General features: G+C 40.0%; 1 protein-coding gene across 1 annotated transcript in view; it reads right to left on the bottom strand.

The window, feature by feature from the left end:
• The window catches only part of LOC130075672 (pleckstrin homology domain-containing family G member 1), a 52,228-nt gene that overhangs the window by 24,628 nt on the left and 10,956 nt on the right, over positions 1-16,644 (bottom strand). The window contains exon 2 of the mRNA XM_056240414.1: positions 218-678. Coding sequence (XP_056096389.1) covers positions 218-678 — 461 coding nt within the window. The remainder of the gene's footprint in view (positions 1-217; positions 679-16,644) is intronic.

Here is a 16,644-nt window from a genome sequence, read left to right as displayed (position 1 = left end):
GAGAGGATTAGTGAATGCAGTGAAGCGGCGCAACTGACGCTGGTAGGTCACATAACAATGACAACGTGGCAAATGTACGGCAGTATGTCTGAATTTCACATCACATTGTACATACTACGGACATTCATACTATATAGAACATACTTTTTAATGGTCAAAGTTTCAAACCAAATGTAGTGCTTATTATACAGTATTCGACTTCGGATGTCTTTCATACCTGGACTATACTGCGAAGGTCCTGGACGTAGGTTTTTTCCGTTTCAAGAATTTCCTCCACCACTCGGTCCACATACTGGACTTTACGTCCTTCTGGTGACTGAATCTCCGCGTCCCCCTGATTGGTGGGTGTAGGTGTCTGTCTTCCTGACTCCTCCTCCTCCAGCTGTCGGGCTGGCACCAGCTCCAATCGGATGGCTCCAGAATCATGATCCCGCTCAGGGGTGGAGCCTAATACGGGCCGCCCCCCCAGCGAGCAGTGACTGTCCCGGGAGGAGGCGGACGAAGACGTGGAGCCGTAGCTCACCGGCCGGTCGTTGCAGTGCGTGGAGTCCATGCTGCGTGAGGAGCAATGTCTCGGGGCAGAGTTTCTGATGGGACCTCCCGCCTGGCTCAGGACCGGCCCTCCAACAGGGACCTCCGGGAGTGGCGGTAAAACATCAGTGGAGAATGGATAATCTTCTGAAAGATAAAAAGCCCAAAGTGGTTAGACGATATTAAAGGAAATTGCAATTTGCCATATCTTGTTAAATAATGCGATGTGATAATTCGTCAACACTTCATTAGTTAACATTAGTTAACAGCATTTATTAATATTAGCTAATATTAATTTCAACATTTACTAACATTATATTAAAATCAAAGGTTGTATTTTTTAACATTAGTCAATGCACTGTGAACAAACATGAACAAACAATGGACTGTATTTTTATTAACTAACATTAACAAAGATGAATAAATACTGTAACAAATGTATTGCTCATGATTTGTTCATGTTAGTTAATAGATACTAATGAACCTTATTGCAAAGTGTTACCAATAATTCTTTAAGTGTGCAAAATTAATTTTAATTATATTTAAATAGGTTTAATTATATAATCAACATGCACATTTCACATTCTTTCTGGGAAAGCATCACTACAACTTCTGAGAGTGAACCGCAACATTTACTGTAGCATTGCATACAAAGTAATGTCACAAATCAGACAATGTCATTCATTCTGAAAACACACAAAAACTACAACCCCAAAACCCACCCACTGCAATTACATATTTGATTCCCACAGAGATATATATCTCAAGAAGGAACTTACACAAAAACATCCTGTGAAAAACCCACATCAATCTAGCATTTCTGTGTGGTAATACACACACTCAACCATTTTGGGTTTGTTTTTCTGACAACAATGCTCTTACAACATGAGGAGAAAGCTACACTTTAACATTATCTCAGACTGAGATGTAACACACCAGAGTGGACACTTGGTGTTGTGGGTGCTTCGATGTGCTTGCTAATGAGTTTTAGCATAATGCTAGGTGATTGCTTGGGCATTTTGGGCTGTTGCAAGAAAGGGACTCAAATCTAGAGACCAGATATCTTGTGGGTGACTAAAGGCTGGAATTGGGGCAGTGAGCAACACCCTAGAAACCACGCAAAAGACATTAGCAAGCGCATAACAACCCCCACAACATCTTAGCATTAATGCTTTGATCAGCGTTAAGGGATTAGGGGTTGAATTGTGGTGGAGAGTAGCATAGCAAGAACCATTCGCATTTTCTCAAGAAAATTGTCAAACTCAAGTGTTTATTTTATTTCGTTTTATGAGCTTTTACTGCCATAGAGTTTTTCCATGTGTCTCTGGTGTTGGGCATGATTCAGATGTGTCTTAAAACAGCAGTTGACAGGCACTCACCACATCACTTCAAGTGAATTACCATGAGAACACACACATGAACACACACACACACACACACACATGCAGAGCCTTTCATACAAGAGAAAGGCCAGCACTGAAAGAGAGAGGCTTTAATGAGCAGATTAACGTGTAATGGAGACATTTTACTTTCTGGGTGAAATGAAAGAGAGCTCTGTGTGACCGTGTGTGTGTGACCGTGTGTGTGTGTGTGTGTGTGCACGTGTGTGGTTGTGGACTGTCTATTCTCAGACTCACTAACACAACACTGTAAGACCATCCAGACGCACCCACTCCACACACACTAGCACAGGTGTGCACACACAATCAACTCAGTGTAACATGGTCATTTTTACACTCCGTTGACACAATAGGTAAACTACAGCAGTGGAAAGGGGTAATATATACTGTATATATGGGACAAAGTGAAGTGTTGAATAACAATATTTCATTCAATTCGCACCAAATCGCTTCATGGAAGCCAGTCGAATGCAACAAGTAATCGCTCTCCGACAACAAAACCATATAAAGGGATTCCAGGGAATTTAAGACTTTCTTTTTGTCTTGCAGTCAACCACATGTCTCCTTCTCAGTTGCCAGTTATGAATAATCACCGTCATTACTCACTCAACACGGAGCCATCTCTATTATCCAGGGCTCCAGAAAAAAAGCCACATGATTGGCTCTTGATTGTCTAAGCAAGCTTCTGATTGGTTAATTCCTGTGCATGCCACACTCACACACGGACCCACTTTCACTAGACAAACAAACACAAAATGAGATGCGGCCACCAACAAACACAATCTCAAGTAAATGCATATGCTTGTGTGTTGCATGCTTACTGCAGTTTGAACTATTGGAAATGTACATGAATGTGTCTGTATATGTCAAAGCCCGTGCATGCATCGGGTTCACTGCTGGTTGTGTGTTTTGGTGGGTGGGGTCATGTTCAAGTAAAACAAACTTCTGTGGGTGTGTTTGTACACTTTTCATGCACGAGTCTGTCTATTGAATGCTGTTTATTTTAGTTTGTTGTGAAACTTACATTACTTTATTTGTACAAAACTTATATGCAATGTTTCACCAATGAAAACACAAAAAGTCAGCACACAGTTGCTTCCAAATATGCAATCACAAACATGCCATTTCAGACAGTGCTGGTCTGGGGTCTGTGGACAGCTTGAGATTTCACAAAATGTATGAACTTTTCTGGAACTATATTTATCATAAAAAGCATTATACAATACAGTATAATTGTTGCTGTCAATTGAATGCTGTCAATTGAACTGAAAATGCTACAAATAAGTAATTTACAAATAAGATTAAGAAAGACACCCTTGCGAAAAATAAATGCACTTCTTTATGAATTGAATGTGCACTTGATAACACATGCGTAATTACACAAATATTTAAATACATGACATAAAAGTTTCCATAGAAATGACATTAAATCGTATTGTGCTTGTCAGTACATTTAGCGGTACACTTTATCTATATATTCACTTTGCTTGCTGAATTTACTTAATTATTTTAAAGTATGTTATTTCCATAATAAGTACTCTTTAAATGAATGCTAAAGTGCACTATTCATAATTTCCACTACTTAAAATAATTAGCTCTTTGCTAAGTCCATTATTTCATTTAGCAAACACACATTATCTTCATTTTATAACTGAAAACATATTAATGCATTAATTAACATTTCGGGGTAAACTAAATCAAACATGTTCTAGATCAGAAGAAAGATGTACTAAAAGGGCACAATGTAAAATTGTTCATAAATTTGACACCAGCAACTATCACAAACATCAGTGAATGACACTAGATGTCTTGCAATGTTTACATTTAACATTTGAACACACAATGATGCATTCATCATTAAAAACAATTTAATCTCATTCTGTTTTAAGTGATTCCTATGGAAGCTTGTTTCCGCCACTGAATTTAAAAAATAATAATAATAATTGCGACTTTTTATCTCACAATTGCGAGATATGAAGTCAGAATTGTGACAAATAGTCGCAATTGCGAGACATAAAGTCGCAATTCTGGGAAATAAAGTCGCAATTGCGAGAAAAAAAGACAGAATTGCGACTTTTTATCTCACAATTCTGACTTTTTTTCTCACAATTGCTAGTTTACATCTCGCAATTCTGACTTTATAACACATAATTGCGAGTTTATATCTCGAAATTCTAACATCTTTTCTCAGAATTGTGAGATATAAACTTTTTTCCTCTCACAATAGTTTATCTCACAATTCTGACTTTAGACACGCAATTGTGACTTTATATCAATCAATTCTGACTTTATATCTCGCAATTCTGACTTTATATCTCGCAATTCTGACTTTATAACACGCAATTCTGACTTTATTTCACGCAATTCTGACTTTATATCTCGCAATTCTGACTTTATATCTCGCAATTCTGACTTTATATCTCGCAATTCTGACTTTATATCTCGCAATTCTGACTTTATATCACGCAATTCTGACTTTATATCACGCAATTCTGACTTTATATCACGCAATTCTGACTTTATATCACGCAATTCTGACTTTATATCTCAAAATTCTGACTTTATATCTCGCAATTCTGACTTTATATCACGCAATTCTGACTTTATATCTCGCAATTCTGACTTTATATCTCAAAATTCTGACTTTATATCTCGCAATTCTGACTTTATATCTCGCAATTCTGACTTTATATCTCACAATTCTGACTTTATATCTCGCAATTCTGACTTTATATCTCGCAATTCTGACTTTATATCACGCAATTCTGACTTTATATCTCGCAATTCTGAGAAATAAAGTCAGAATTGTGAGATAAAAAGTCGCAATTACCTTTTTTATTTTTCATTCTGTGGCGGAAACAAGCTTCCATAGATTCAACTGCTACCATCAAGAGTGAAATACCTACACTAACATATTCATTAACAGATGCAATTTTCAAAATTAAAATCGGTGTTAGCACAGATGATGGTTATTTCTGTGCTTATGTTATGGATTGGTTTACTGCCTTTATATCATAATGCAGTCGGATGTTAGTCAGTTAGGGTTCTTGCTCTTCTTTTGGGCCACAAAATGTGTCCATTTTCTAAAGCAAGTTTGATTTAGTTTACCCCGAAATGTTAATTAATGCATTAATTAACAAGCATGTACTAACGTGTAGTTAAGATGGTATATTTATGCAGGAATTCATATGACTCATGTCGTAGTTAAGGTTAGTTCCTCACTAGTACATGTCTTAACTCATCATTAGTTCATAGTAAAGTAATTATTAATTCAGGTATTAGTACATGATTATTCATGTACTATTATTGTAAAGTGTTACCCTGAAAACATATGAGAGACTGAGTGTCTGGGCTGTGTCAACCACTGAGGCATCATGGCACAAATTAAAATAGTTCAGTCTAATTATTAAATCAGTCACTTATGAGGTTCAGTTTCAGTTGGGATATATAGTTATAGTTGGCATAGACCAGTTTTTTTTTTGGAGTGATAATGACAACTATTATAACTAAAATAGCCACTATGTTATAACAGTCAAGTCATTCTTACTTTTCGGATTCAAATGAAACCTCTACCTTTTTATGTAATCGAGTTATGACCAGTCATAAAAAGAGATTACTAACTTCACTTCCTTCCAGCGTGATGTGGATGCCATACCCCTTTCTGTTTTCAACAGTCCAGACTTTTACCAGCTCATCATGCTCATATAATGAATACTACAGGCTGCTGTAGTTCATATATATATTGAAGTTCACTGTAGTTTCGCTATGTCTGACACAGCAGAATTTACAGCGCAGTTTTAATAATCAGGTCAAAAGCAAATCTCAAATCCCGGGTTATTAGACAAACATTTTTAATAAACTAAGTAGGGTTGTATTTGACTTTTACCTTGATTAACTTGACCTGTACTCTTTATCTGTACAGTGCTATTAATATAACAGACCAATATCAATCCAAACCAAAACATGCCAAATTAAACCATTAAACTTATTAATCACAACTCAGGAAACAAAAGCACAAAGTACAGAACAACCACTCATAATAGACGAGATATGACAACGTAATAGACTGAACATGTGATACACGTGCGCATGATGTCACCTTTGTCACAAATTCATGATTTTGTTGTTTACACAGAGATGATAATGGTATCGTTTTCAAAAGTTTTCAAAAAGTTTGCGTTTTCAGGCCCCCAAAACGCTGTTGTGTACTGTAGATGACCGGCTAAAACACATCAAAAGTTTTCTTTTCCGTTTTTAGTTGAAGCCGGTGTCGTGTTGAACCTTTGGTTTTGTTTTCAAAAGGCACATTTTCTAAAGAACACGGGAGTCCTTTTCTTTTCTGCTTGCAGAGCGTCAGTCACACAGTTTCAGGACCCCAGTTTCAGGACCCCAGTTTTAGGACCGCAGTTTCAGGACCCCAGTTTTAGGACCGCAGTTTCAGGACCCCAGTTTTAGGACCCCAGTTTGAGGACCCCAGTTTTAGGACCGCAGTTTCAGGACCCCAGTCTTAGGACCGCAGTTTCAGGACCCCAGTTTTAGGACCCCAGTTTTAGGACCCCAGTTTTAGGACCGCAGTTTCAGGACCCCAGATTTAGGACCGCAGTTTCAGGACCCCAGTTTTAGGACCGCAGTTTCAGGACCCCAGTTTTAGGACCCCAGTTTCAGGACCCCAGTTTCAGGACCCCAGTTTTAGGACCGCAGTTTCAGGACCCCAGTTTTAGGACCCCAGTTTTAGGACCCCAGTTTCAGGACCCCAGTTTTAGGACCGCAGTTTCAGGACCCCAGTTTTAGGACCGCAGTTTCAGGACCCCAGTTTTAGGACCCCAGTTTCAGGACCCCAGTTTTAGGACCGCAGTTTCAGGACCCCAGTTTTAGGACCGCAGTTTCAGGACCCCAGTTTTAGGACCGCAGTTTCAGGACCCCAGTTTTAGGACCGCAGTTTCAGGACCCCAGTTTTAGGACCGCAGTTTCAGGACCCCAGTTTTAGGACCGCGGTTTCAGGACCCCAGTTTTAGGACCCCAGTTTCAGGACCCCAGTTTTAGGACCGCAGTTTCAGGACCCCAGTTTTAGGACCGCAGTTTCAGGACCCCAGTTTTAGGCATGCAGTTTCAGGACCCCAGTTTTAGGACCGCGGTTTCAGGACCCCAGTTTTAGGACCCCAGTTTCAGGACCCCAGTTTTAGGACCGCAGTTTCAGGACCCCAGTTTTAGGACCGCAGTTTCAGGACCCCAGTTTTAGGACCGCAGTTTCAGGACCCCAGTTTTAGGACCGCAGTTTCAGGACCCCAGTTTCAGGACCCCAGTTTTAGGACCGCAGTTTCAGGACCCCAGTTTTAGGACCCCAGTTTTAGGACCCCAGTTTCAGGACCCCAGTTTTAGGACCCCAGTTTCAGGACCCCAGTTTTAGGACCGCAGTTTCAGGACCCCAGTTTTAGGACCGCAGTTTCAGGACCCCAGTTTTAGGACCGCAGTTTCAGGACCCCAGTTTTAGGACCGCAGTTTCAGGACCCCAGTTTTAGGACCGCAGTTTCAGGACCCCAGTTTTAGGACCCCAGTTTCAGGACCCCAGTTTCAGGACCCCAGTTTTAGGACCGCAGTTTCAGGACCCCAGTTTTAGGACCCCAGTTTTAGGACCCCAGTTTCAGGACCCCAGTTTTAGGACCGCAGTTTCAGGACCCCAGTTTTAGGACCCCAGTTTTAGGACCCCAGTTTTAGGACCGCAGTTTCAGGACCCCAGTTTTAGGACCGCAGTTTCAGGACCCCAGTTTTAGGACCGCAGTTTCAGGACCCCAGTTTTAGGACCCCAGTTTTAGGACCCCAGTTTCAGGACCCCAGTTTTAGGACCGCAGTTTCAGGACCCCAGTTTTAGGACCCCAGTTTCAGGACCCCAGTTTTAGGACCCCAGTTTTAGGACCCCAGTTTCAGGACCCCAGTTTTAGGACCCCAGTTTCAGGACCCCAGTTTTAGGACCGCAGTTTCAGGACCCCAGTTTTAGGACCGCAGTTTCAGGACCCCAGTTTTAGGACCGCGGTTTCAGGACCCCAGTTTTAGGACCCCAGTTTCAGGACCCCGATTTTCTGTGACAGCGCCACCTACCGAACTGGATGATATAGCGGCTGCGGTTTCAGGACCGCAGTTCTAGGATCTAGGTGGTTTAGTTTGTACATAGTATCAAGATCCACATATTATAGTCTTGTTAGAAAGATTTTTTTTTAAAAATAAATAAATAAATATTTATATATATTTATATATATATATACATTTATTAAAAAAAAAAATTCAAGTAGAGCAAGTAGCACCAAGCTACATGACACAATTTAAAAGATTAATATTACACTTTTACTTAAAGCTCACTTTAAACCACCATAGAGTATTTGTATCATATTCCGGTCGTGGTTTAAAATGGTTTTAAGTAAAAAAAAAAAAAGATGCTTAAATATGTTATATTTAGCATTTTATATGCAGCTAATGGCTACACCTTGCTTAGCAATACTGTAAACATTCTTTATTCATATGAAAATATCCAAAATCACACACAAACCATATATACTCGAAATCATGCATTTATTAGCTTCTTGTTTCAGGTGAAGAGATGTGTCTTAAAGGGTTAGTTCACCCAAAAATGAAAATTCTGTCAGTAATTACTCTCCCTCATGTTGTTCCAACCCCGTAAGACCTTCGTTCATCTTCGAAACACGAATTAAGATATTTTTGATGAAATCTGAGAGCTGGATCACTCCTTCATACTAGTCCATAGGCTTCTTCAGGGATTGAACTGAGTCCGAGTGACTACAGTGGCTCAATCTTAAGTTTATCAACCGACGAGAATACTTTTTGTGCGCAAAAACAAACAAAAATAACGACTTTATTTCAACTATTCATTTCCTTCTCTTTGGGCCTCTAGTCAGTTAACGTAGTGTGATTCCGTAGAGCTACGTCACACGCAGGCTCACTATTGGCCGACGCTGGTCATGTGCGTGATGCGTGTGACGTACAACAACAGAAGCTTACGCTATTACACTAGACTAGTGAACTCACTCGAGGCCCACAGAGAAGGAAATGAATAGTTGAAATAAAGTCGTTATTTTTGTTTTTTTTTGCGCACAAAAAGTATTCTCGTCGCTTGATAAACTTAAGGTTGAGCCGCTGTAGTCACTCGGACTATTTTAACGATGTCTTTAATAATTTTTCGAGGCCGGCAAGTTCAATCCCTGAAGAAGCCTATGGAGGAGTGATCCAGCTCTCAGATTTAATCAAAAATATCTTAATTCGTGTTCCGAAGATGAACGAAAGTCTTACGGGGTTGAACAACATGAGGGTGAAAAATTACTGACAGAATTTACATTTTTGGGTGAACTAACCCTTTAGCTTTGTTATCACGGAGGTCAGAATGAGGAAGTGTACACAGTAGCGCGCCATGCAGAAGGGCAGGATTATTGTCACGTTAAACCACGTGAGATGATTGACAGCTCTATAGCGAATAAGAGAGCGCAGAGATCATAACTGACGCAAATCAGGAAGAGGAGACACAGATCCATAGACAGATCTCGATGTGTTCACTGTTTGAGCTTCAGATCGCATAATTTAGTGGAACATGAAAATCATTATTTCTCCAAATATGTGCACCATTGGACTAAGAGCCCTGGCGGATGCTGTGAACACAAATAAACCGGAGAAGACATGAATGACTGCTTTATGAGTGATGATTTATTCAAAATAACGAACGTTACAGATTAATAATTTTGCACTCCTGTCATAAATTAAGAAATGAATGTCACTGCAAACCAGTTTCATCATAAACAGTGGTCAACTATCGAAGCTGGAGTTTTAAATATGTCTAATGATGCTCAGTTTGTCTAGATTAAATAAGTAAGAGTGTGATGTTTTAACGAATAATGAATGTTGAACAACAATAATCTGGGGCCGTCTGTGATCTTTGCCGGGAAAGGGGTTAAATGAGTGTTTTTGGTGATCCGGTTCGGTAGGTGGCGCTGTAACAGAAAACTAGGGTCCTGAAACTGCAGCCCGATCTCACGGCAATTTGTACGAATTTTACGAGGTGGCTAATTCGTACTAATTCATACGACCTCACTCGTACAGATTCGTACGATTTTTGCTAATTCGTACATATTTTACGAGTTACCAAATTCGTATGAATTCGTACGAATGACCTACTCCTGACCCCGCCCCTAAACCTACCCATCACGTGGGTTTAGACAAATCGTACGAATTCGTACGAGTGAGTACACCGTCCTGAAACTGCAGCCTCCGGTTGTGCAGGAATACCCTTCTCGTTCACTTCCATGATTTAGTACGATTGCATTCATATCAGCAGCGAACCATCCCGGAGTTCACATGAACCGTACCCAGCACCACCCTTTTATGTGGACCCGGGTGCAGTTCGCAGGTGCGGAAACCAGCGCACATCAGATAGACTCTATAAAGACTATAAAGATAATCGTCCACACGAACGGACGATAACGCACGCTCTGTTTATAAGCACAGCAGTTTTGTGGTCTACCACTGTAAATGCCCAAACTCTTTAAAGTCTGGTGGATTCTGATTGGCTGTCGATGTTTTTATCGTCCATTAGCAGGAAAAAAAACTAGTTTTGAAAGTGATTCCAATGATATTGTTACTTTGTGTCGTTATTGTTATAGTTGTGGATCGCTATTCTCAAAAAATAAGAAAGATTATTACAACTTTATAATTAGCCCGTCGTAATTGTCCTTGGTGTAAACAGGCCTTAACTTGACTTCACTTGCAGTCAACATGAAATGTAAGCCATTTGCTCCGTCTCTAAAACGTTTTCATCTCAGCCGATGTTATGAATGTTTAGCATTTTGAAGAAGAGGCTTAATGGGGCTTTTGTCATGATAGACTTGATTACTTTTCTCACTTTACTATACACACAGTTTGAGCTCATGCAAACTAATCACTGAATTGTGAGAAACATAGACAGTGGCTTGTGCTTCATGTTTGTTTGTATAGGCAGTTTTTCCAGTTCTAGAGAAACTCACAACTATCACATGACTGGAACTACTTTTGTTTGTCCAACTTACGCTCAGTCTTTTGCCCACACAGTCAGTGTCAGTGATACACCCTGTAAAAAACAGCTGTTCGTGCCTTTACAACCTTATACACATACTGTATGTACATGCACGCACACACACACACACACACACACACAGAGAGAGAGAGAGAGAGAGAGAGAGAGAGAGAGAGAGAGAGAGAGAGAGAGAGAGAGAGAGAGAGAGAGAGAGAGAGAGAGAAATAAACACAAGCATGGCGTGTGCTGTTGAACTTCAAAGGCTAAGAAGCTCAGAGGTAACCGGAAACCAAGCAATGGTTTAAGAAGAAAACAAGGCTGTGTGTGTGTGAAATAAATAGTAAAGACATTTGTAAGATCATGTTCACTTTGATCATTGCAACCAAACACATTAGAGCAAGAAGCCTTTGGTTTATTAAGCAGAGGATTCTGGGTTTCACCAGCTTAAATTACAGCTAAATCTGATATCTAGTGTTTTTAGTTTTTTTGTTATGTATGCTCTTTTCACACACCCTAGCAACTGATATACACAGTTTCGAGGGTGTTATGGGTGGTTGCTAGGGTGTTGCTAAGGCATTACTAGATGGTTTCTATGGTGTTCTGGGTGATTGTTGGAAAATTGAAAGACAGCTACTAGGTTGTCCTGAATGGGTATTGCATATGTTGTTGCTAGGGTGATCTGGGTGATTGTTATGGTGTTGTTAGGTGGTTGCTAGATGGTTGTCAAGGTGTTCTGGGTGATTGCTAGAGAATTGGCAGGGTAGTTTCCGGGGTGTTCCAGATAGTTGCTATGTGTTTTCAAAAGGGTCTGTTGACATCACATTGAGAAGTGGTTTCTAGGGTGTTCAAGATTTGTTCTTACTGGTCAAAGAAACACACCTTAAGTCTCTATGTCATATGATATTCTGGCCCAGTTCCCTGCTTTAATATAATAACAAATCTAGGGGTTCGTTTTTTTCACCCGTTTTATCATTCAGCATGCAAAAATCATTACCGTAATTAAGGGCGATATTCGTCGTGTTTGTTAAGTTATTTGCTGAAGCCTTATAAAGCTCTATGTAGGTCTTAGGAAGCTTCATTGCTCACAGTGTGACTCAGAAGGTGGGCAGCTGGACTCAGTTTCCCACTCTCTTCATATCACAATGCTGGCTCACACACACACACACACACACACACACACACACACACATCCATTCCTCACAGTGAACGGTGGATGGAGGATGAAGAAGGGGGCGAGAGTAACTAGGGGGGTTTAAGGCGGATTAAGCCTCCTGTCTGCCCCCCTCTGAGCGCTACTGCTGGGAGACTCAAACATGACATAATTCAGAGGAGACTAAAGGACAAAGACCTCTCTCACACACACACACACACACACACACACACTCTCTCTCTCTCTCTCTGCCTCGCTCTCATCTGCTCATCAGACACACAACATCAAATAGTTCCCCCCAACAGCCCTCTTCAGATGAATGGCGCACGTTTTACAGTTACACACACATTCAGAGGGTTGAAGGAGTTCAGGCTGGGCGGCCCGTGAATCCAGGGCTTTTAGTTTACTGGAGGGAGAAAGGGATTTTGAGAGAGTCCCAAACTTAAGTCGTGTGTGTGTGTGTTTATATATAGCTGGATGTCAATAAAATTTTAAATACAGACTTTGAGCTGAAGTCCATCCAGCTGTGAGCTAAGCTGTACAGTTGAGCGTTTCCCGAGGCCTGTACATCCAGTTTAACCTATTTTTACTCTATCTTCACTCAAAACACACTACTGGTCAACCAGTATGGGGTTTTCACTGGCTGATATCATGGTGACTTATGTAATGTAGATATAAATACCCAATACATTGTAAGTAATTCACAGTCAATGAGATGTCTATTACACACTTTGCTGGGTACACACATTAAGTGTGAATTAGTTTTAAATAAAAGACACATCACATCAAATAAACAGTAATACTCACATAAACAAACATGTTAACTCAATTTTTCCATTTTCTAAAGACAATGTGTAAAGTGTTTACCCGTGAAGAACTCGCCGCTTGAGACTGAGTGGATGCAAGTACGTTGTAGTTAAATGGATGGATGGACGGATGGACGGATAGACGGATGGAGGAGAGATAGATACACAGACAGACAGTGGACGGACGGAGGATAGATGGATGGATGGATGGATGGATGGATGGACGAACAGACGGATAGAGGGTAGATGGATGGATGGATGGATGGATGGATGGATGGAGGGATGGATAGAGAGACAGATGGATAGGTGGATATATAGATATATAGATAGATATATAGATAGATAGATAGATAGATAGACAGACAGACGGGCGGAGGATGGATGGATGGATGGACTGAGGATAGATAGATTGATAGATAGATAGATAGATAGACAGATGGAGGATATAGATAGATAGATAGATAGATAGATAGATAGATAGATAGATAGATAGATAGATAGATAGATAGATAGATAGATAGATAGATAGATGGATGGATGGACGGACAGACAGAGGATGGATGGATGGATGGATGGATGGATGGATGGATGGACTGAGGATAGATAGATAGATAGATAGATAGATAGACAGACAGACAAACAGTGGATGGAGGTAGGATAGATGGATGGATGGAGGGATGGATAGATAGACGGATGGAGGATAAATAGATAGATAGATAGATAGATAGATAGATAGATAGATGGATGGAGGATAGATAGATAGCTAGATAGATAGATGGATGGATGGATGGATGGATGGATGGATGGATGAATGGACGGATGGAGGATGGATGGATGGAGGGACGAACAGACGGACGGAGGATGGATGGATGGATGGATGGATGGACGGACGAACGGAGGATGGATGGATAGATAGATAGATAGATAGATAGATGGATGGACGGACAGAGGATGGATGGATGGATAGATGGACTGAGGATAGATAGATAGATAGATAGATAGATAGATAGATAGATAGATAGATAGATAGATAGATAGATAGACAAACAGTGGATGGACGTAGGATAAATGGATGGATGGATGGATGGACGGAGGATAGATGGATGGATGGATGGACGGAGGATAGATGGATGGATGGAGGGATGGATAGATAGACGATGGAGGATAAATAGATAGATAGATAGATAGATAGATAGATAGATAGATAGATAGATAGACAAACAGTGGATGGACGTAGGATAAATGGATGGATGAATGGATGGACCCTCCCTCCATCCCTCCATCCATCCATTGATGGATGGATGGAGGGATGGATAGATAAACGATGGAGGACAGATAGATAGATAGATAGATAGATAGATAGATAGATAGATAGATAGATAGATAGATAGATAGATAGATAGATAGATAGATAGATAGCAGAGGTGGAAAGTAACGAATTACATTTACTCGCGTTACGTAATTGAGTAGTTTTTTTGTGTACTTCTACTTTTTTAAGTAGTTTTTAAAATCTGTACTTTTACTTTTACTTAAGTACGTTTTGTTTGAAGTATTGTACTTCGCTACATTTGAAATCATATCCGTTACTGAGTAAAAAATAATACAAGGGAGAAAAAAAAAAAAATCACACTCCGGAAACTACTGCATTGATTGGTTGAAGGGCGGGAGAACAAACGCGCAAGAAAGGTGACGCAGACCCAGCTGAGCTGAAAGCGCCCTCGAATTCTTATGAAGCGAATTATGGCCAGTATGGAAATACTTTGTAGAAAAAACGAGTGGGTGTCCTCGAGGATAGATATCCAATTTGCAAAAAATGTGGACGCAAAGTGGCTGCAAAAGGAGGATACATAGGACACCATCCCTCCTGCAGATAAAGGTATGTCCCGATGATTGTAACTTAAGGCCGAATGACTTACGTGATGCAGAGGGAATCCCGGAATCCAGTCATGAAAATGGAATTTACATAACGCAGATGTCACGTAAAACACGCAAAATAATGGATGGATGAATACATGGAAAGTAGAACTGTGCAATAAATCCAATCGCGACATGGTCTGTGAATATTTAAGCACAAAAATACTGCTATGTAAATATATAACATATTTGTTCTGCTGAGCTGCGCCGCTTTGTCTACTAACGTTAACGTTACATTCTCAAGTACGCGTGACGTTCATGGTGTTTTCAGCGTCTCACAAACAATTTGAGGACATGAATACATTTCCAGAGCTGCTCTGAGAGAACGCCTAATGAGCATTTTTATAATTTTATTTGAGAAAAACCATTGTCAAATACACTTTGAAACGGGTCTTCACTACAACCTGTCAAAATAAAAGTTCGATTTTACTAAGGAGAAATTCTGGGTATAGGCCTACAATAGAATGAACTTCTCAAAATAATAATAACAACAATAATACATTTTACTTAAACATTATTTAAAGGAATATACATTTTTTGTCCATGGTTTAATTTAGTAAATCTGTTTTTGTCGGGTTTAGCTATTACCTCTGAAGGCCGGTATTCCTATTTCTATGTGAAGTCTCCGGGTCGGATTTACTGCGAAATCCATCGGATGTTACGTGCACGCGCGCTCCCGAGCCTCTCTCCTTTTATATACAGTCTATGCGACGGCACTGCAGCTGACGACATGGAGTCTGATAACACCAACAAACGACCTGCCTCCAGCACAACACACACTCCAACACAAACTCCACAAAAATATAAAAAACAAAACAAAACAAAAATGTATCTGCTGAAGCTCGTCAGGCCAAACGTGAATCGGATCGACTTAGGACGAAAACACGGATCAACATCGGCAGAGCGTTTGAATTATGGAGAGACCTCCGCTATTTTTATTGTGATAAATTACAAGTTTTCAGATATGCTGAAATAATGTTAAACTATAATGAAATAGCAAGGTAAACTACAACATACATGAGACATGAAATGAATACAAAAGACTGTTCCAGGATAACAAAAAGTAGGTGCTTTAGGATGTAACTTTTATTTTATGTACTAGATCTACTGCCTAACGTCACTCATCCCACTACTATCATATTGTTTATAATTTCCAGACACGTTCAGTACAGTAACGTTACTTCCTACGATCTTACTGTTACACTGAAATTGTTCAGTCTAGTTCACTAACCGTTTTCGTTATCATATTATACATTCACCTATGTTGGCATTGCTGATTGTGAAAGATACAGGAATAGTTAGTGAAATGCCTTATGCTAACACCACAAATGTAACGTTATCATGGTACGAGCATGGAGCATTAGTTCAACGTCAAGCTGATAAAAGTAGCCTATTATTGTAACGTTGCAGTGGGAGTTTACATGAGTTTCCAGCATGTTGTGTGACGCTTTCTCTGGTGTGTTGAAAGTATCAGTGTGGCCGGTACCATGAGTGATCGCTCTTGTGTTCGAGCACGAGCGCTCTTGTAAAAATTGGTTGCAATCTGAAACATCACCTATAGAGGCCGCTAAAAAATACATATAGCACCTTTAATAATTGATTAATACTGTAAACCGTGATATTTTCTGAGACGTTATCATACTGTGAAAATCTCATACCATTAATACAACCCTACACGGGGGATTCCCCCACCCGCTGTTAAAAAAGTAACTCAGTAACTTTTACTCTGAGTAAATTTTAAATGAGCTACTTTTTACTTTTACTTGAGTAGATTTTTAGACCAGTACTTTTACT

Source organism: Rhinichthys klamathensis, unplaced genomic scaffold (assembly GCF_029890125.1).
Source record: "Rhinichthys klamathensis goyatoka isolate OS25496 unplaced genomic scaffold, OSU_Roscu_1.1 h1tg000597l_1, whole genome shotgun sequence".
In the NCBI taxonomy this organism is placed as follows: Eukaryota; Metazoa; Chordata; class Actinopteri; order Cypriniformes; family Leuciscidae; genus Rhinichthys; species Rhinichthys klamathensis.
Note: the sequence above shows the minus strand (reverse complement) of the source record. Positions and strands in the feature narration are given on the sequence as shown.